The following is a 20,961-nucleotide window of genomic DNA, read 5'->3' as shown; positions in this document are numbered from 1 at the left end:
GTCATCTTAGATAACATGTCTCATCGCTAAGGAAGAAGCACAGACAGGGAAGATTATCAAATGGGAGAAGATATACACCTAGAAGCTGCTATGGATATCACCAGGAATGGCGGAGCAACTGAAGCTGTGAGAACATGTCTTTATTCCTGCTGCAGCCTACACTTCTGGCTGCCTGTCCAACCCCACCACCATTTCTATCCTGCAGCCATATTAGACCATGTTATTCTTATCCTTCTCTTTTGCTTGCATCTCATACATTTGGCAAACCCAGCTTCCAAAGTAACTCCTCTTTAAAACCTTCCCTCACCTTGTCAGGTATACTAATTACTTCCTCATCTATAACCAAAGTCATCTGCAGATAATTCCTACTAAATAACATTTCAAGTTTAGGTTACTAGCTGATTTGGCTTCTCAAGAACAAGGACTATGTATTACTCACACCATTAATGGAAGAGGCTAATTTACAGTTAAACACCTAATAAAATTTTTTACCCAACTAAATTTTATATATTTTAAGTTATTGTTTCCAAAGGACAGTATAGATATCAAAAATGGTATAGTTAAAACAAAGAATTTAAGCAAGTCAATTTAAAATTCATTTTTGGTCTATCAAACATATAGAAGACCAACTATCTTATAGTCTGTATTTTTTAAAGATTATCTCCTCTTAGTATTTTGTTGCTTATGTAAAAAAGCTTCATTTTTAATGCAGTGTTTTACCTTTTTACCCCCACTTAAACAAACAAAAACAAAAGATTAAAGAACATTATTATGACTTACCTGTCTTAATTCTTGAACTTCATCCTTTAATGCATATACAGTATCAACAAGACTTCTGAAATAGGAAATAGATAAACATATAAACAAGGACAAGGAATAAAAAGGATATGAAACTCCTCAAGAGAAAAACTAATGCTATAATGCTACATGAAATAATGTTGCTCTGTGTTATTATATTTCAATTTGAATGCTTTAAAAAACAAATTTCTGTATATGGCGGCTAAAACCTTAGTCAAGGTTAACTTCAAGCTATGAAAAAACCATACCCTAGCCCTCATGAAATTTTTGTGACTTCAGTTCTACATTCTTATAAAGGTTGCATGCTGGCTTTAAAATACTGAAAGACATCTTACTTTTCTTCTATCACTGTCTGACCATTACTTTTAGTCTCTTCTACTATAATTTTCTCTTCTTCTGGAAGCAAAACTTGTGGAGCAGATTCTTTGCGTGAACCTAGGATCATTAAAAAACAAAAACAAAAACTCCAGATAAATACTGTGAAAAGAAAAGTAAATTGACTACATAACACTTAAATATTAAATTCCAGGGACTCTGCATTAAAAATATTTTTCATCAAGACAAATGAGTTACGGGGCATCTTTTACCAATTTTCTCTACCCCTCTCCTACCAAAACCACAGTATTTTTCATGTCTAAAATATCACAGAGGACAGGAAACATCAGTATTTTGTTTTGTTTTGTTTTGCAATTTATTAAACTTTAATTTCTGAATCTGAAAATTTGAACAGATAAATAGGTTAATTCTTCTGACCGTACTGCCCTGGCTATTCAACCAAATTTTGAGACATTATATTATTTCAGATATTTTAGAAAGACACATCAGACCATGCAGACCATAAACACTAAGTGTTTACAAATTAACACACTGGCAATTAAAACATTTAAATCTCTAGTGACATTTAAAAGTAAAAACAAAAAATATGGTACACTGTTTAGAAAAAAAATAAAATTTAATCTTTGGTTCTTTAATGAAAATTTTATTCTACATTGCCTGGAATAAAAGTTTATTTTCTTTTTTACAAATGAAGTAAAATGTTTACAATGTCAAAAGAACTTTATCCCATTTAACCCAACACTTAGCACAATGTCTTGAATAGAATAGCCTCTCAATAAATATTTGTTGCAAAATGTATACTTTAAAAATTAATTGCTTAGTACAAATATTTATTTTAAAGGGCAAGGAAAGAGAATCAAATCTTATTTAAGGATGCCAGGAAGAAAATTATCTTTTCTTCAAGAAAATAATCTTGTTTTGAAGATTATAGAGCACTATAACATGTATCACTTATATTTTTAAAAACTACATCAAAGGCAAATAATCTTGTTTTGAAGATTACAGAACACTGTAACACACATCACTTATATTTTCTAAAACTGCATTAGATGCAAATTTGAGGAAGGATATAATCTACCACAGAACACAAACTCCTGCAAGCGGGACTGTTGTGATGAATTAAACATTCATCCATTTTTTAAAAAATACACTTAATTTTGAGATATGCTAATTACTTATGGAAATAGTGGTTCAATTTATTGCACTTTTAGTTCATCTGATTTGCCTTTAAGTTTGTCTTTCTAAAAGTTAATCAACTTATATGAATGGCACTGATTGAATATCCTCTTTATCATGGGAAAATTCAGTATAATACAAATGTTTTAAAAATATGATTTAAGGAATAGTTTTGCCAGCATTTTAAAATTATCTTGTAACAAGATGAAAAATTAATGTGAAAAGTTTGATAACAAGGGGTTTCATAAAATGTTACTGCTGTCCAAAGAATGTCTTTTACCATTTCCAAGGTTGCATGCTAAAAGGAAAACAATTTGAAATTACTGGCTATGTAAACTTGGGTAAACCATAATCTCCCTATGTTGCCATTTCCATATCTGCAAACCGGGGATGGTTAACACTTGCTCTACCATCTATCCCACAGACTGCTATGGGTACCAAATACAAGAATGTTGTAAAATCATAAAGCCAAGAACTAAACAAAACTAAGATGCTGTTCTCCTCATTTGTTATCTCAGGTGTAAGAAGATAAAATGAAGCTTTTGGTAAGCACTCAAATACAATTCTGTTACACAGCACTAGCATCAAGCTAGATATATCTATTTACAAATATAGGGAAGGGCTTTCATGTGTATTAAGAATTTTAGTATTAGGATCAAATATAGTACTTAGACAAGTTGTAATGAGCTGGAATATCCTAGAACATTTATATTTCAAAGAAGACCCTTTCACCAATGTTTTAATGTAAACCAAAAAGAAAAAAAAGCTTCTCACATTAAACTATAATAAATGCTGCATCAACAGATTTGTCAGGGAGAGGAAGTACTGCTTTATTCATACTTCCTCTGTACAGCCAAGGAATTATTTTCCAGGCTGAATGTAACATACTTCAAGATACAGTTCCAGAAAGGAATATATATTTTAAAACAGCATTATACTGACAATAATCTGCCTCTTCAGAAATCTAACGGGATCCAGAAAACAAGGTTAGAAATGCAACTTATGAATGAGTGTTCCCTGCACTAAAGATCACAGGGCCCTGTTGGCTGTAGGGTGACGGCATTACTTCTAAACCTTTACTGGGGAATGGAAAATGCTGCTTGGACAGTTGGAGTACATGGGAAAATGCTGCTTGTGAAGGAAACTGTTACATGAAACAAATTATAAAGAAAGCATGTGGATACTTGCTAAGTTAAGAGTTCTGTAGGCTGAGAGAAATTCTATGATTCTGTTGTTACAAATCAAATGTTACCCAGAAAATATAAAAGGAATCATAAAGATTCACACTTCTATACCACATGTGTAGAAAATAAATGGCCTCAGTTGATTTTCTCAGTGAAGAGAAGCAAACAAATAATGTAGAACAATTTAGTTGACTCAAAAGTTTTTCCACTATTATAAATTACCCATGTGTATTACTTTGAGTCCAAACAGTTGACTGTTATATTCAAATTTAAAAAGGGTAACAGTTATATTTCTGCCACAATTTACAATGTAATATTTCTTCAAATGGATTAGCTAATCATTTTTAAACCAGATTAAAAATGGTTTTTGTGCAACTACACTTTAGGAAGACAAATTCTATGTATTTCTTTTTCAATTATTTTTGCATTTTCTAGCTTCTTAGACAATCTGTTTTGTTTCAGCATTAAAGTTTTCAAATGAACTATAAAACAAAATCACAATAGATGTCAGCTTTGTTTCCAAAAAAAAAAAAAAAAGTCAGAAATGCAGTTGTCTTACAGAGATGCTGTGATTAAATGAATAGCTGGAGTCTGTACATTTTTTTACCCCCTTTTGTAGAGTTTTTTTTTTAGTAAATTTAGGCACATCATTTAACCAGTGGGTTTCCATTTCATTATTTATAAAAGAGAATAACAAAACCAACCACTACTATACATAGTTATTCGAAGGATTAATTTAACAATTATATTTTATAAACATCTTTTACTGAATGAATTCATAAATATAAAAGTCTTAAATTCCATTATATAACATAACTAAACTAATTTGAGGAACTGGAACCAGTAATAATCAGTCAACAGTTGTAAATACATGACATAGTTCTTATTGCTGCAAATACATTTAAAGTACATGAGGATTTAATATATTATAAAAACACAAGTTTGAGAATATTAGATAGACTATACTAACAGCTTGATTCTTGAGAAATGCCTATGTATAAAAAAATAATGCCATTTGTGGATCCAATGGTTGGGAGGCTTTTAAATGAAGATTATTTATTAGTCTACATAGAAATCCATGCAATACTAATAATTTGCTTAGCTTTAATATAAAATATTTTTCTAAATTGACTTTAAAAATGTACAGCCTTTCAAGAAAACAATAAAGGAGTATTTTCCAACCAGGTTTACAAATAATTTGGCTATTGTCTAAGAATAAAGTTTTAGAAAGTACACACAGATTTAACAAGTATCTCAGATTATTTTTAAAGGTATCATAGCATGTTTTCCTGAATTACCTAGTTTGGAAAAACAATTTAACAACAGAACTACCAGAGAATGTTATACCTCTTTATTTTTAAATCATCTAACAGGGACCCAGATGCATACAAACATATTTATGATGATTCTAACATAGTCAACATCTGTGCTTCCCAAATTGTGTAAAACACAAAGTTTTGTGTTTCCAGGAGATATTAAGACTTCTGTAACAAACATTTTTATAAAAGGCCGTATATTATAACTGCTTCATGGAGCTTTACAGCATACATTTAGCATATTAAAGGCTTTGATAAGGTTTGCAGTAAAAACACCAATTTCACTTAGCATTTCCTATATGCATTTGAGTGCTGAATTCTTTTTTTTTTTACTTTCACATCAACAGTAACATTTTGCGGTTTTCTGGACAACCATTTGATGAGTGTGAGACTACCTAATAGCCTTGTCTGTATCTATAAATAAATATATACTGTAGGTTTTTATTTCGTCTGCAGTATAAGGGCGGGAATAAGAAAAACACGAAATGAATGAAAATGGTAACTTATACCTAGCACCAATCCAACATTTCTCAACCTTGAGGACTCCAAAACTATGCCTGAAGATTCTCAGGGTCCACCCATAAGCTCCTGTCGGGAAACAGTGCAATGCTAGCCCAACAGTGCCATTATCAATGCCAAGCTGGCATTGGTACCAAGGTGGTTGTAGACACAAGTGCGGGCACACTGGGATCACATGGCAACACTCACTTATAAGGCTGTGAGCCAGAAGCCTGAGAACACATTTATATCAATAGGGACACAAAATTTAAAATTTTGAGATGTCTTAGAACCTTCCACACACACAAAGTTCACAGATCCCCAGAGAACAGTGGGCCCCAGTTTGAAAAACACAGATCTAATCTAATTTTATAGACAAGAATAGTGCCAGAGAGAAAATGACTTGCTCAGGCAGCAACAGTTAGGATGAACACGCTAGCCCCAGAGTCCCATTCCACTATGGTCATCTTTGGTAAGAATACTGTTCATAGTGCCTTATTTGACTACATATAACTAACTGCTTCAGAAATAACTCTAACTAGGTCAAACTCAGGTTAGGTGTGTGAGTGTGTACACATGCATATGTGAGTCTGAGTGTGCTAAAAGTCTAAAAACATTTAAGCTCATCAGGAAAAGAATCTGCCTATTCATTTGTGGCCAAACTCACAATTAGTTCAATTAGTAGTCTCTCTAAAATCAGCAACTAATTATTCTCAATTGAAATTGAAATAACTTACAGAATGGAGCAAAATACTACACTTAAAAAAATCTATTTAATTAAACATCCTCCATAAGTCAGTTAGGCCATTTAGTTATTTATAGCTGTGATAAGATTCAAATTCATTTTTTTTTTTTTTAGTTAGGAAAAGAAAAAGTATAATATTATTTTCAGAAAATTATTCGTATTTATTTATCATGTGTTTTTTTATTTTGAATGATTAAAAGCACTTAGTCCTGCACCTGGTATAATGTATGTCTTTTTTTTCTTTTCCTTCATTTTTCTTTCTCTAGTCAGCTAGGCATGGATTCTATAAAACAAAAATCAGAAAACTGACCTTATTCTAAACACGAATCTTCTAAAAAGTTGTGCTTTTTCCATTTATGTACAAAAAATGAAAATGCTTCTCGAAAACAAGCCTTCCAGTGATTGAAACATATTTTAAAATAATAATAAAAGGGAAATAGATGAAATAAAAGATGTTCAAGGAATAACCTTATATTGTCCAGAATATATTTGACCCTAAGAAAGTGCAACATTTCATATCAAGATTGACAGAGGGCGGGCCAAGGTGGCTCAACAGGCAAGAATGCTTGCCTGCCATGCCAGAGGACCCGGATTCAATTCCCGGTGCCTGCCCATGTAAAAAAAAAAGATTGATGGAAAATGTTCTACTAATTGGCTTTCCTGTGTAAAATGCTACATTCAGGAGACCAGCCAAATAATATTAAACAGTAAACTATGCTGTTCCTCCCTCCCCCCAATAACAAATATTAAAAGCCACAGGCTAGCAAATGCAAAATTTATTTCAACTGTACATAACAGATGTCTTTTTTATATAAAACAAACACTTCATTGCCATATGCAACCACAAACAATAGCATATTCTGTACAATACAATGTAACATTCAGATATACATCCAATTGATTTTTTTCAAATGGCAGTAACCTACTAAAAATGGCTTTTCCCATTCACAGATAAAAACACAATATATAGACTTTTCCCCCAAGGTCTAATACCACTATATACACATTACTGTGTTTTGGCAATTTTATGCAAAACACACAAATGATATAGCTTATTAAATACTTATGGCAGGTATTAATTCAACGGGAACATCATTTAAGCCATTTTGCAAAGGGACTGATAATGGCTTAAACCTACCTTCTAATTCAGGGTCTTCATTCTTTCATTATAATACTAGCTGTACACATATAAATTACAAAATTGCATAAACATAAGATACTATTATCAGCATGACTAAAGTTCCACAAAATAGAAACACTGACCCTTTGGACGTCATATCACCATTGCCACATTAGAATCTTTTTTTTTTTAGGCCTGTGGCACTAATACTTCTAACCAGGTCACAAAAGCTAACGGTGTCAGACATTCAAATCAAATCAGAAAAAACAAAAAAGCCAGATTATTATTCCGCAGTGATCTTTGCATCAAAGAAAATCATCATCTTAATGATTTTAACTAGTACAAAAAAGAATAGTGGCAAATTGTCAAGCTTTGGTGTATAGAATATCAGTTACAATGTCTAATCAAAATAACCGAAAATGGTATTTTGTGTTAAAGAAAAGTTCAAGTGCAGCAACTTCACTTCCATGTTGTGGTTTATACAGCACATGACATATGCAACTCAAGTTTACTAAGGCATGGCAAAGGCATTTAAACCAATGCACTAATTATTACAGTCCCAAAGCAAACAAAAATATATTCTACTATTAATATCAGAAAGGATGACAATTCTATGTAACATAAAACATTACTAAGCTGCTTCTAAATTCACTGTATGATATTAAGTATACAAATTTTGCAGCTAATCATATTTCTCTAGAAATTTCATTTGCCATTTTGCTGAACATACATAAACCCCACTTCAAACGTGGATTAATACTGGGCTCTGCCTAATTTTAAAAGATTGTTCCTCAACTTTTCTTATTTACACACTAGTTGATATTAAAAAAATATGAAATCTCCAGATGACATTAAATAGTTCAGTAGTTACTTGGGATCAGACGACAATATCTGAAATCATCAGTTTTCCTAATGACCTCATAAGAACGATTTCTATGCAATCAACTTATATTATGAAGTAATAAAGCTGTATGACTTTCCAAAAAATATGTCAGTGGTAGAAGTTCACTAGCACCTCTGGGCTTGTTCACTAGCACCTCAAGAACCAACTCCCAGGAAACAACCACATATTGCATCAGCGTTATCACTGAGCAAACAAAATCAGAACACTGAATACATGGATTTGGCGAAGGAGTGGGGTGATGGAAGAAGAGAGAAATCACAGCCACCTGGAATTACAGCCATCCTAAAGAAAGGAAAAAATGTTATTCCCAATTTATTATGGCATCTTATTGTCAGAAGCTAGTTTCAATGAATATTTATAACATAACCCTTAAGGTCCCATTTTATCACTAAATACATCGATTGAAGATAATACAATTCTTCCCCTCTAGCAATGACCAGATGTGATTTGAATGCTACAACTGAATGTAACATGTCACATTCAGTTCTTTTTGAAGCAAAAATTAATCTGAGTGAGGCCAGTGAAATCTCCTTACAACAAATCCCTAAAAGTAAGGAAGTTCCTCCTCTCGACCCAAATCTGAGATATTCTTATAAGCAAGTTACATGGCAACCTAGTATGTATTCTTCAATAGATTTAGATATTCTCTTATGATACAGAATAAGGATTATATACTACAGGGGTTGCTGTAAATGGAGTTTCACTGCAGCTAGGTACTGAAAACAAGTAATGGGTTCATGGCGATTACAGACAGCATAAGTATGAATGTCAGGGGTGCAGCCAAGCTGACTAAAGCCAAAGCATTTGACTTTTTAAGTATACCAAATGCCTATTTTAACTCAATCTAATCTACAATTTCAGAAACAGAATGCTTCAGATTTTGAAGCTTAAATCTTAAGTAGAGTGGTACAGGTTGCTAGGTACCATATAAAAGAAATTACTCCAATTAAAGAAAGTTCAATGTAACAATCAAAGTGAATGTCTGAACACTGACAGCAAAGTTTGCCTTTGGAGAGGAAAACTCCCAACCGTGGCCAGATGGGAAACAAGGAGACCGCCATGAGAGTACACTGAAGAGCACAGATTTATGGGTGGTGAAGACAACCTCTTAAAACACATGAAGCAGACTCTTCTTTACATCTGCCAAGGCAAAGAACCCATGCTAGCAACATAAACAGATCATTCTTCATGGTTACCAAATCTCTTAGAGATTCCTCAGGAACATTATCTGAATTCAATTTACAGTACTTGTGTGCATATTTATTTCTTGTCTCTCCACAACTATTGATGAGCAATTATACATTAAAAAATTTAGATCACTGTAAGGCTAAAGTCTCCTCCATATTGCTGGCACTTAGATCACAAACCTGTATGGTTTCAGTATAAAATATAAAAGTGTTCATACAGCTGTATCCAAAAAAGAAATGAAACAGTTGCTACACTGAGAATAAAAAACCAAACCATTTGGAGCTATAAATCAACAACTATCCGTTAAAAAAGAACCCTTCAGTTATAGGCTTATGTGAATTTACCACCTCCCTTCATGAATCAGTAATCTGAATGTATACTAAAGTTGGCAATCAAGTCTCCACAGGTACAATGGAAAATACCAGAAACGCTCTCAAAAGTTGTTAAAATATCACATTAAAAGAGACAAGGAACAGCAAGAAAACATCTAAGAAAAGCAGGCTGTGATACAACAAGCATTTGTTAAGAAAAGCTCAGAAGTGCATTAGTTCTGGTGAGAGATATATGAGCAACAGCTCTTACGAGATGTAGAACCCATTCTGTAACTATGGGCTGTCCATATACTGTCATAGTCAGAGTCTTCTGAGAGGTCTGAAGGCTCCAAACGAGAAAGGCTACTGCGACGACCCAAGGAGTCTAGACTTGATTGGTCATCATCAGCCAAGACGTGATTATGCATCAGGTCAGTGCCTTGCCATGCTAAGGATGTATGGGTGAAATGAAATGACAGATGTGGATAGGCAAAGGTGGGATGAAAAGGAGAACGAACAGGAATAGCCACAACCAAAAAACATGAAAACAAAAGCAAAAGGTGATGGGAAGAGAAGGAAAAGAGAAAATATTGTTAAAATAAATGCCATCAATGTTTATTTATCCTTATTTATGGCTGGGTTTTAATAACGAACTTAGCACAACTCTTAGAATAAAACTTTATCAAACATTATTACATAACCTAGATCATGATATTGTTTCCAAATTGCTCTTATTAAGTTACTACTATAAAGTCCTTACTTAAGAAATCTTTATACATTAAGCCCAGCTCATTTAAAATTACCAATTCAATTCCACATTATATACCCGATAGTCTCATTTTTAGGACATTATTTGTAAGGAGAATCACTTCTGTAGCTAATCAAAAAGTGTTTCTTTTCACTAAGTGGATATATTATATGCAAAATAGTTTCACAGGATTTTTGACTTACTTCTTCAGGTATTTCTTTGTCAAGAGACTAAAAATCACCAGAAATCATCTTAATAATGGGGGGCCTAAACTTACCTTATCAATATATAATCACTGTAAAAACTTCAGAGTGGAGAACGGAACGAAATGAGGTCCATTTCTCTCTAGTTTTGCCCACCTCCTATACCTATCTACTGAGTACAGTAGATCTCCTTAATAGTGCTCTCTAGAGTTCAGTCAATGGAAATGGATAACATGGGAAGCCATGTCTGCCAACAGTGCCAGCAACCTTGATGCAGACCCTTTTATTGTCAGGAAAAGAGAAGTGAACTGGCAATGCCATTATATTAAAAGGAGGGCAAAAGAAGGAGGTGGGTGCAAAATGATAAAACAGAAATAACCCCATGAGTGGTTGGCAACTGAGATCAATGAAACTGGCCAAGCAACTACAGTAGAGAAGCAAGCAGAACTGGAAAGGGGTAAAAAGGTGGAGCGTTCTCTAACTACACACTAAATGAGAAACAAGAGGGCCCCCTTCAGCAAACCACAATAACTACTGATTTCTTCATTGATCCTTCTTTTGATCAAAGTTAATTCTGTTTCCAAACCATAAAAAGACATGACCCATGTGGGGTTCCTAAAAACTAAATCACAAATTCAATGAAGGCTATTACTTCCATGAGCTAGAAATTAATACCAAAGATGTGTGTTTTATAAAGTCTTTCTGGTACCTAAATGTATACTGAAAAGAAGTGAATTTTAGGTAAAATATATCACTCTCCTAAAACAATTTTTAGTAAGCATATAATGTGGAAAAAGTTGCCTGACTATGACATCATTTACAAATTGTATGGGTTACATAAGTATACCACACCTTTTACAGCAAAAAGGATTAATATCTCTTAGCACTATATTTTCTTAAGAATATTACATTTAAAACCATATATGACTATAATCCCTCTGAGGCCACAGTGATTTGTCTGCCCATTATACCAAATTAAAAAACAAAAATCAAGGTATTGTCCAATGCTTTTCTTACGGTATTATGGAAATACATAATGGGCAATGTAAAAAGAAAAGATCTGCACAAATTATGGGTCGTTCCTTTTAGACAGCCAGAAGAAGCAAAGCCACAAGCATATTACATGGCACTGTCTTTTTTGAAAAAAAAAAAAATGCACCTTGCACTAAAACACAAACAAAGCTCAGGTAACCTGGTCTGTTCATCTGAGACTGCTGGGTTAAAATTTTATTTCAAGTAATTGAAAATGAAATGACCAATTTAAAAAATATAAATCTATCAAATAAATGAAACTGTAATACCTTAAGCCATAATAATCTATGTTTACAAATAAGTGCTTGATTATACATATACTAGTTTCACATTTTCATGGGTTATTCAGGACTTCTCCATTTCTTTCCTACTCTACTAACTGGTTACTATGAACAGGCATTTTCACTAGAGAGAACAGTGTTGATGCTTGATAAAGTCTTAATGACATAGGCAGGATATGTTAAATACTGGCTGTGAAGAGGTTTCTGGATAATCTGAAGCTTTAACCCAGGATTTAATCCTGCTAGTCCTATCTTTATATCTGTAGTTATTTTTAACAAAAGCTGAAGCAGTTAAAAAACCTTTCCCCACCTTTGTGTGTGTTGTCCAGCTTTCATTTAAAATAAGTACATGATGCTAATTTTTTTTCCCCCCATGGGTAGGCACCAGGAATCAAATTCAGGTCTCCGGCATCGCAGGGGAGAACTCCGCCACTGAGCCACCACTGCCCGCCTCATGATGCTAATTTTAACCACCATTTTGCAGGTGATGCAACTGAAGAGGTGATAAAAAGTGATATGCCAAAATTCAAGGTGGAAAGGGAATGGAAAACACATAAAATTTAACAGAAACCAGTTTTTATGCCAGAATTAAGATATAAATAATCTAGTTCTCAAAAAAAATAACCAACATAAGAAACAAAAGTACAATCTATAGTGAACATGGTCCTCCCAGAACCAGCACATTCATAAAATAGCCATTCAGGGAATACAAATGCTAACAGGAAGGGGAAAAATAAGCCCCTTTCTTCTGAACAAATAAATGCACTACCAAATCTGCCTCTACCATAATGCATTCCACACTCTATATTCATGGGGATTAAAAAACAACCTTTTTACTGCCCACAAAATAGATTAACATTTTTTCATTTCATCCTGCACTGAGCAGAATGCTCACCAAGGCTTATTGTTAGGGTTCCCAAATTGTAAGCTTTTACAGTAGTCACATCTAATCCCGAATTTTAACTGTTATTTCTAAATTCTAAGATGCTGAACTCTTGTGTATAACCTGGAACTTTGGGTATCTGTGTGACACCTGAGACTCAGAGCTAGAGTTCTGCAACTCTGAAAGTTTGCATTACTTCATACAACAACTGTTAAAGAAGCCGAAAAATAAATCAGACTTCAAAAAGAGATATGAAAAAAACACACAAAAAATTTGGTTAGGACTAAGGTAAATCAGAATATAAGGTAATAGATGATATTAACTATAAGTTAAAACTTCAACCTCTACGTGAGACCAAAGGAAGAGATTTTTATTTGGTACAAAATTTACATTTTCTGTGGCACACTATGTAATTTAACTGTATAATCAGTCTATTTAAACAACATAATTGTATGGAACCTAGAACAGGGAATGAGATCTTGTTATCCTATATAGATTAATGTAATAACCAGATACATTCCAGAGTAATTTAGGCAGAAAATAAAAAAATATTTGCAAAGTCCCCTTGAGGGACTTGAGGAAGATGTGGAAATCTTAAACTTCCCTACCTTGGGAACTCCTAATATTCTTATAAGCATTGGGGACTCCCAATTTAATAAGTCAAGCTCTTGATCTTGGGGCCTGACCTTATGAAACACATTCTTGCAAAGGAGAAGCTAAGCTATTTATTATTATGCCTAAGAATCACCCTAAAGTACCTCTTTTGTTGCTCAGAGGTGGTTTCTCTCAGACAACTCTACAAATAAACTCACTACCCTCCCCTGTATATGGAATGTAATTCCTAAGGTGTAAGTCTTCCTGGTAACATGGGATATAACTTCCAGGGATGAGCCTGGCCTTGGCATCATGTGATTGAGAATGTCATTTTGACCAAAAGGAGGAGAAGAAACAAAACAAAACATTATAAAGTTTCAGCAGTTAAGAGATTTCAAATAGAGTCAAGAGGTCATTCTGGAGGTTACTTGCTTGCATTGTAGAACCCTGTGATTGTGAAAACTTTGTGACTGACACTCCTTTATCCGGGATATGGGCAGATGAGTAATAAAGACAAAAAATAAATAATATTAGGACAATAATGGGTATGGGATGTTTTGGGTGTTCTTTTTTATTTTCATTTCTTTTCTTAGAGTAATGAGAATATTCTAAAATTCATTGTGGTGGTGAATGCACAATTATATGATGATACTGTGAGCCATTAATTGTATACTTTGGGTGGAGTCTTTATTGTGTGAATATATCTCAATAAAAAATTTTTTTTAAAAGATATGTACTAAACAGAGGAAAACTAAGTCGTATTGAAATCTACCAATATATTAGTTGGGGTCGATTTTAAAAAGTAATCATGTAAAAAAAAAAAAAGAAAAAAGGGTGGGGAGGAGATTAAAAGAAGATTTACCCTAGGTTTATATTTTGGACAACAATTCTAAGAAGTTAAAAACAATCCCAGTACTACCCAAATCAATTGGCCAAGCCCCTGATCTTGAGGCTTGCTCTTGTGAAGCTTATGTATGTAGTACTAAAGTTTAGCTTACCTATAAGTATGCCTAAGAGTTACTTTTGAAGGACCTCTTTTGTTGCTAAGATGTGGCCTCACTCTCTCTAAACCCAACTCTACAAGTGAAACCATTGTCCTTCCCCCTAAATGGGACATGACATTCAGGGGTGAAAGTCTCCCTGGCCATAAGGGAGATAACTCCCAAGAATGAGTATGGAACCTGGCACTGTGGGATCAACAATGTCTTCCTGACCAAAAAGGGGAACGTGTAACAAATAAGGTATCATTGGCTGAAAGAACTGATATAGAGTTGAGAGGCTACTCTGGACGTCACTCTTACACAAGCTTCAGTTAGACACTGCTAACTACCATAACTTGCCAAACCCCAACCAAAACCATTTCAGCCAATCCTAAAAAATACCTAGGGCAATATATAAGATTCTACAAAGGTTCCATGCACTAGGGTTACTTTCCAGAAACCTACTGCCTCCAGATGGGTCTCTGGGCCAGATAAGTCCTGAAATGCAGAAAGGGCAGGCTTTCCTGGACATCAACTAGTTTCATCCCCCTATCCCGAATTATCAACAGGCCCTTTCAACATGAAAAAGTTGATGGCAAGGTCCAAATCCCCCTAAAAAGTGGGAGAAAGATCAAAGGTGGTGGTGGAGTTACACAGAGAAGGTAGGGTTTAACAAACGAATATTACTGCTGAATCATTATATTGATATTTCTTTTAGACTCTAGTATCTTAGAGCAGCTAGAAGTAAAAACCTAAAATTGTGGAACTGTAACCCATGCCAAACTCTGAAATCTGTTCTACAACTAATTATTATGATGTGCTTTGAAATTAATTGCTTTTTTGTATATATGTTATTTTTTACAAAAAAGAAAAAAAATTCTTCTAGCCTCCAGTGTTTTGGAGCAGCTAGAAGGAAAACTCTGAAATAGTGGAAAGGTAACCCATAACAAACTCTAAAATTGGTTCTGTAACTACTGGTTGAAGTGTACTTTGAAAATCATTGTTTCTTCTTTCTTTTCTTTGTACGTATTTATACTGAACAATAAAAAAAGTGGAAAAAAATAATTCCAATACTATACTAAAAGTTTAACAGAATTAACCTTCCAGACACACCTTCTTCGAGCAAAAGAAAATTTTATAAATTCTGGCAGTACCTTATACTTGATATTTCCCAGTACAGTGTTATACAAAAAATCACAGTTATTTCACTGATAGCTCAGCTCCTTTTAACGTGATTCAATGGCTTCAGGCTCAAGTACTTCTGTTACTTGCTACCAATGAAACATGACTCACTAAAAACAGTTCAGATGCATGAATGAGCTAGGAGGATCCAACCAAGCAATTAATTTTAGATTAATTTAAACAAAACAAAAAACCCGCTACAGTTTTTATTACATTATAGTGAAATAAAACTTACTTGAATTGAGTGTTTGTCGAGTTTTGGCACTTGTGCAGTAAGCTTCAATAACTTTTAGAATCTGAGCATCTTCTTCCAGAGCAGCTGTACCTGTCAAAAAAGAAAGGTACAATATTTAAAAATTTAACTAAAAATAATTGGTACATTAGATAAATGTAAAATCATCAATTCAACCAAAATTGATGACAATTAAGGTAATATCTTCTAAGAAATAACTGTTTACCAAATACTAAGAAAAAAGTTACATTCAAAAGATTTTTAGTTTTTGAAAAGTATTTTCTATCAGCAATATATCTAGCAAAGGGTTAATACCCTAATTACATAAAGGTCATCTTATTAATCTGTAAGAAAAACAACATCCCCTATCTCTAAATTGAAAAAGGGCAAGGGATAGGAAAAAAGCAGTTTAAAAGAATATAGACAATAAGAAAACATGCTCATTCTCCCTAACAAAGATATGCAAATTAAAAGAAAGTATCACTTTTCACATATCAGCCTGACAAAAATAGAAAAGACCAATTTTCTCAAAGCTGATGTAGATACAGGGAAAGGAGAAGTCTTAAACAGGCTGAGAGGAGTGAAAAAAGGTACAACCCTCCAGAAAGGCAATTTGACCATATTGGTTGAAGGCCTTTAAAATGCCATTCCCTCTGACTCATAGATTTCTAACAGGAAATTAATCTAAGAAAAAACACACTAACAACTAAAAATCACCACCAAAACTCTTGACAGTAGTATCAAAAATTTATAAGGCCCAACCTGGAGCCTGAAGGTGAATACTTTAAGAACACTTTCTTAAACCATGGATTGGCCTTCATTTATATCCAGAGTTCAGAGTCCCTGGGAATGGACTCACAGGATCTAATAGTATTAGTACTTAGGTACAGTGCCTCACACACAGTTCGGTGCTCAGTAAATATTTTATATACTACTGTACTTATATGATTTAGAATGGAAGTTTTTATATTTTCTAAGATATTACCTGGATATATTTTTTAAAAGCTCACCTATGCTAATAAAAATATAGAAAGGCTAAAATATTTATAGCTGTTTAATAATTAAGCCTCAAAAACAAAAGAAATAAAAATTAAGTCTCAATATAATTTTAAGATAGTAAAATATTGCGCCAGTTTGAAAATATTATATACCCCAGAAAAGCACTATTTTAAGCCTGACCAAATCTTGTGGGAGCACCCCTTTCTTTTAATTCTGATTCAACACTGTAGTTTTGACGCTTTGATTAGATTATCTCCACGGAGATGTGACACTCTCAATTTTGTGTGGCCTTTTGATTAGATGGAGATGTAACTCCACTCATGATAGGTAGGCGCTGATTAGTTTATTGGAGTCTTTAAGAGAGGAAACATTTTGGAGCAAGCTCAGAGCAGACAGAGCAGAAAGAAATGACAAGAAGCCTCAGAGCCAACAGAGCCCAGAGGTGATACAGAGGCCGACACTTGGAGAATAAAGACACGGATGCTAGATGACGTCTGGAGCCCAGCAGTCACTGCCCTGAGATGTTAAGCAGGCCAGAACCTGAAGAGAGCCCAGGGAAGCCAAGAGATGAAAGCCAGCCCTGGAGACGTAAAGCGAGAACCCCAAAGAGGAACAGAGGCTGAAGGCAAGAGAGCCCAGGAGCAAGGGACCAAAAGATGCCAGCTATGTGACTACCAAACTGACAGAGGTGTTCTGGGCCCATCAGTCTTACTTGAATTAAGGTATCTTTCTCTGGATGCCTTGTTTGGACAATTTTATAGGCTTAGAACTGTAAACTTGAAACTTACTAAATTTCCCTTTTTAAAAGCTGTTCCAGTTCTGGTATATCGCATTCTGGCAGCTTGCAGACCAATACAAATAGATACAAAGCAAATTAAATATTCACTACTAGAAAATAAATTACAGTATCAAGTTTAAGAGCTATAAAGTAAACGACTTAAATTTTACTAACTGAACTAATCATTTAAGAGGTTTCCCATACTAAAAGCTACCCCTTTAAGGAGTAAAGTAGTATAATATCAGGACAAGATGCAAAGTAATTTCCTCAGATAGGTCTTTCCCTCTTTGCCAATTGGCTCTTTATGAATGATTATCTATAGGACTGATACAACCTGATTGCTATTTTCAAACAAAATGTGCATCATACAACAGGGAAAACATTAGAAAGCCAGTAAGCCGGTACTAACTTCCAGGAGATGTGTTCAGTTTTAAACTGTCATTACTGATCTACCTTTCATCACAAAGGTTAGATCAAAGTAAATTAACACAAAGAAAACATACATTTTCTAAATGGTACAGAATGTACCATGAATTGGAAAAATCTCTAGATTCTGAATGTAATAAAGGTTGTTGGGGACTGAATCATGCCCCCCACAAAAAGCCTGGTCAGGTCCCAACAGCTGGCCCTGTGCATTGCAAATAGGAATTTTGAAGATGTTACTAAAGGGTGCTCAAACTGAATGAGGGTGGGCCAAGATCCAACACGGCTAAAGTCCTTATAGGCAAAAGAAAATGTGACTTAGAGAGAGAAGCCACGGGGAGCAGTCAGAAGCTGGAAGTCAACAGAAAAGGGAAGAGAAATAAGATGCTGCCATGTGACAGAAAAGCTAAGGGCCAAGAATCTCTGGGAGCCAGTCCCCGAACATTCCAGTCTTCGGGGAAAAAGTATCACCTTGCTATTGCCTCAATTTTAAACTACTCCTACCCTCAAAATGAAGAGCCAATAATTTCCCATTGTTTAAGCAGAAAGTTAAAATACCTTAAGAAATTATAATATGACTCACAGGAACAAAAGTTTACTAAGCAATTATCATGTACAAGGTACTACTTATATCATCTTTACATACATACAAATCATTTATATGAAATTCCTTTTATTCTACATGAAGATGCATTTTCTTTTTTTAGTCCAATTTTATTGAGATATAGTCATACACCATCCTAGTGCATGGATGTACACAATGAATAGTTTACAGAATCATTTCACAGTTGTGCATTAATTACCATGATCAATTTTAGAACATTTTCACCACTCCAGAAAAGAAATAAAAAAAATAAGAAAACCTAAAACATCCCAGACCCTTTATCCCCCTCCATTCCTTTTCTTTTTCAAATAGTTTTATTCAAACACCATACAATCCATCCTAAGTGTACAATAAATGGCCCTTGGAACAATCAAATAGTTATATATTCACTACCACTGCCAGTAAAAGAGCATTCTCATTTCTCCCAGAAAAAAAAAATCCCATAACACTTATATCCCCCTATTAATGATATTTAGCTTTGGTATAGTGCCTTTATTGAAATTAAAACTAGCAGTTTTCTCTTTGACAGAAGTTGAGTTTACCACATTTGTTATCTTTAAGTTTTGAGATTGATGCTAGTTGGAGAATGAGGAGTTGCAGAAACAGGGAAGACAGAGAAAATGATCTAGCAGTAGGGAGATAGTTTTAAGACAGACCTTGACAACTTCTCTAAAGACTGGCTCCATTGTCTTTCTTGGCTTGACTATCTACCTATCTCAAGTGTTCACATTTACTGCTGAACATAGTATAGCAATCTTTTAAACTTAACATCTGGTATTGTTTCCTGACTGTCACTCTCAGGAAACTGTCTAGACACAGGGAAAAAAATGGAACAGTGGGGAGAAGTAGTGAGTCTTTCTAATTACTTGTTTCTAAAATCAGTTCTAGTTAATCAATAGGTATCAACTGAGCACCAAATGTGTGTAAGGTGTTTACTATGAGAGTCTGTATTAGAAATCCAGAGCTCAGTTAGATAAAGCTTTCAGTTTTTAAGACATTTATACTTGAGAAGTGGAGACTGTATAAGTGTATAAATAAGTACAATAAAAAAGAGACAGCAATAATGTGGGTGAGGTCTAAAAAGAACAAGTCACATTCAGTCAGTGGACTTAGGAAAAGCTTCAGGAAATCATGGCATATGAAAGTGGAGGTAGAATTTTTATGAACTGAGAGGAACAGTAGGTGAGATCCCCAGGTCTTAACTACAACTGGCTTAGCTTCACAGATGAAACAGAGGTAATTCAAAGTTAATATGTTCTTTTGGTCCTTAAAATATGATGGAATCAAAATATGCACTATAAGATTGTAACCAATTTTATTAAGGGAAAATACATGCCCATCTTTTGTCATTAACATTTAGACATTTCTGTGATCATCTGCTTGCTTGTGTTAATGCCAAGATGGTTTGTTTCCATCATTGCCACAAGTCCAAACAATTGTCACATATCCTAATGTATTATCCTTATAAGTGAAACTAAGGTTCAGAACCCTGACCTTTGTCTGAAGTCTTTGAAAAGCTATCAGTAATTTCTCCATTCTATAAAAACTTTGGCCTTCATGACAAAGAAACATGTATTTTTTCATTCCTATTTACTTACTTTTCCTTAATGCAAACTCCTCATCAGAAGGTTTCCGTTCAGGTTTGCGCTTAGGTAGCAGTTTTTTCATGGTTTTGGGACTCTTACTAAGATCCTAGAGAAATAAAAAGGAAAGAAAAGATTGCTGAAATACTTCAAAGCTACTAATTTTTACACATATATCACTAAGGAGTGCTGTAAGGTATGAAATGTTAAAGTACTACGGCCCTGTTAAGAGCATCCTACTTTTCTCATTATAATCTGATTTTTGTCAGCTGCTGAACATTAATTTAAAACGAATAAGCCATTTTCAGCTTTAGTTCTTGGTTAATATTTCTTCCAGACTCTGATAAAACAAATTCATTTGTGTTATTTGGATCTCATTAGCATTGTAACAACAAATACTAAAGTTGCGTTGGCTGGCAGAGTTTGGATGGAATTAAAAACTGGCATGGCATTATGTATACACAAAGAGAGCCGTACATACTCCCAGGGGACAGGGAAGGTCTGTTAATTTTGGAGAAGTGGACACATCTGATATATCTAGAAACAGATGAGGAAACTAAGGCTATTTTTAAAGAAAAGGAAGTATAAACTGATTCCTTTAAGAAAATATGTGAAGCCTCACTGGAAAAGAAAAGGATATAAGCAATCAGTTAATTAGCAGGCGAATATGGCAACAGAGTTTTGGCAATGGTTTTTCCAATATATGGTATGTTCATGCAAATTTAGAGTTATGTTTAAAAATAAAATGGTCTACCCCTTACCTTTTTAATATAAGACATCTTTTTAAAAGGTGCAGAAGAGAAAAGTATAAAACTAAATAAGCAAAGAGAAAGTCTAATGGGGGAAGAAGGAAGAGGGGAGTT

The 20,961-nt window shown here is 34.1% G+C and overlaps 1 protein-coding gene across 9 annotated transcripts in view; it reads right to left on the bottom strand.

The window, feature by feature from the left end:
• The window catches only part of ARHGEF7 (Rho guanine nucleotide exchange factor 7), a 267,744-nt gene that overhangs the window by 4,612 nt on the left and 242,171 nt on the right, over nt 1-20,961 (bottom strand). For 6 of the 9 annotated variants that reach the window (XM_077158687.1, XM_077158688.1, XM_077158694.1 and 3 more), the window contains 4 exons: nt 20,114-20,207; nt 15,715-15,804; nt 1,134-1,233; nt 781-835 (listed from right to left, as the gene is read on the bottom strand). In XM_077158687.1, coding sequence (XP_077014802.1) covers nt 781-835; nt 1,134-1,233; nt 15,715-15,804; nt 20,114-20,207 — 339 coding nt within the window. The other 3 variants (XM_077158695.1, XM_077158690.1, XM_077158691.1) reach the window with 3 other exon arrangements.

Source organism: Tamandua tetradactyla, chromosome 4 (genome assembly GCF_023851605.1).
Source record: "Tamandua tetradactyla isolate mTamTet1 chromosome 4, mTamTet1.pri, whole genome shotgun sequence".
Taxonomy (NCBI): Eukaryota; Metazoa; Chordata; class Mammalia; order Pilosa; family Myrmecophagidae; genus Tamandua; species Tamandua tetradactyla.
Note: the sequence above shows the minus strand (reverse complement) of the source record. Positions and strands in the feature narration are given on the sequence as shown.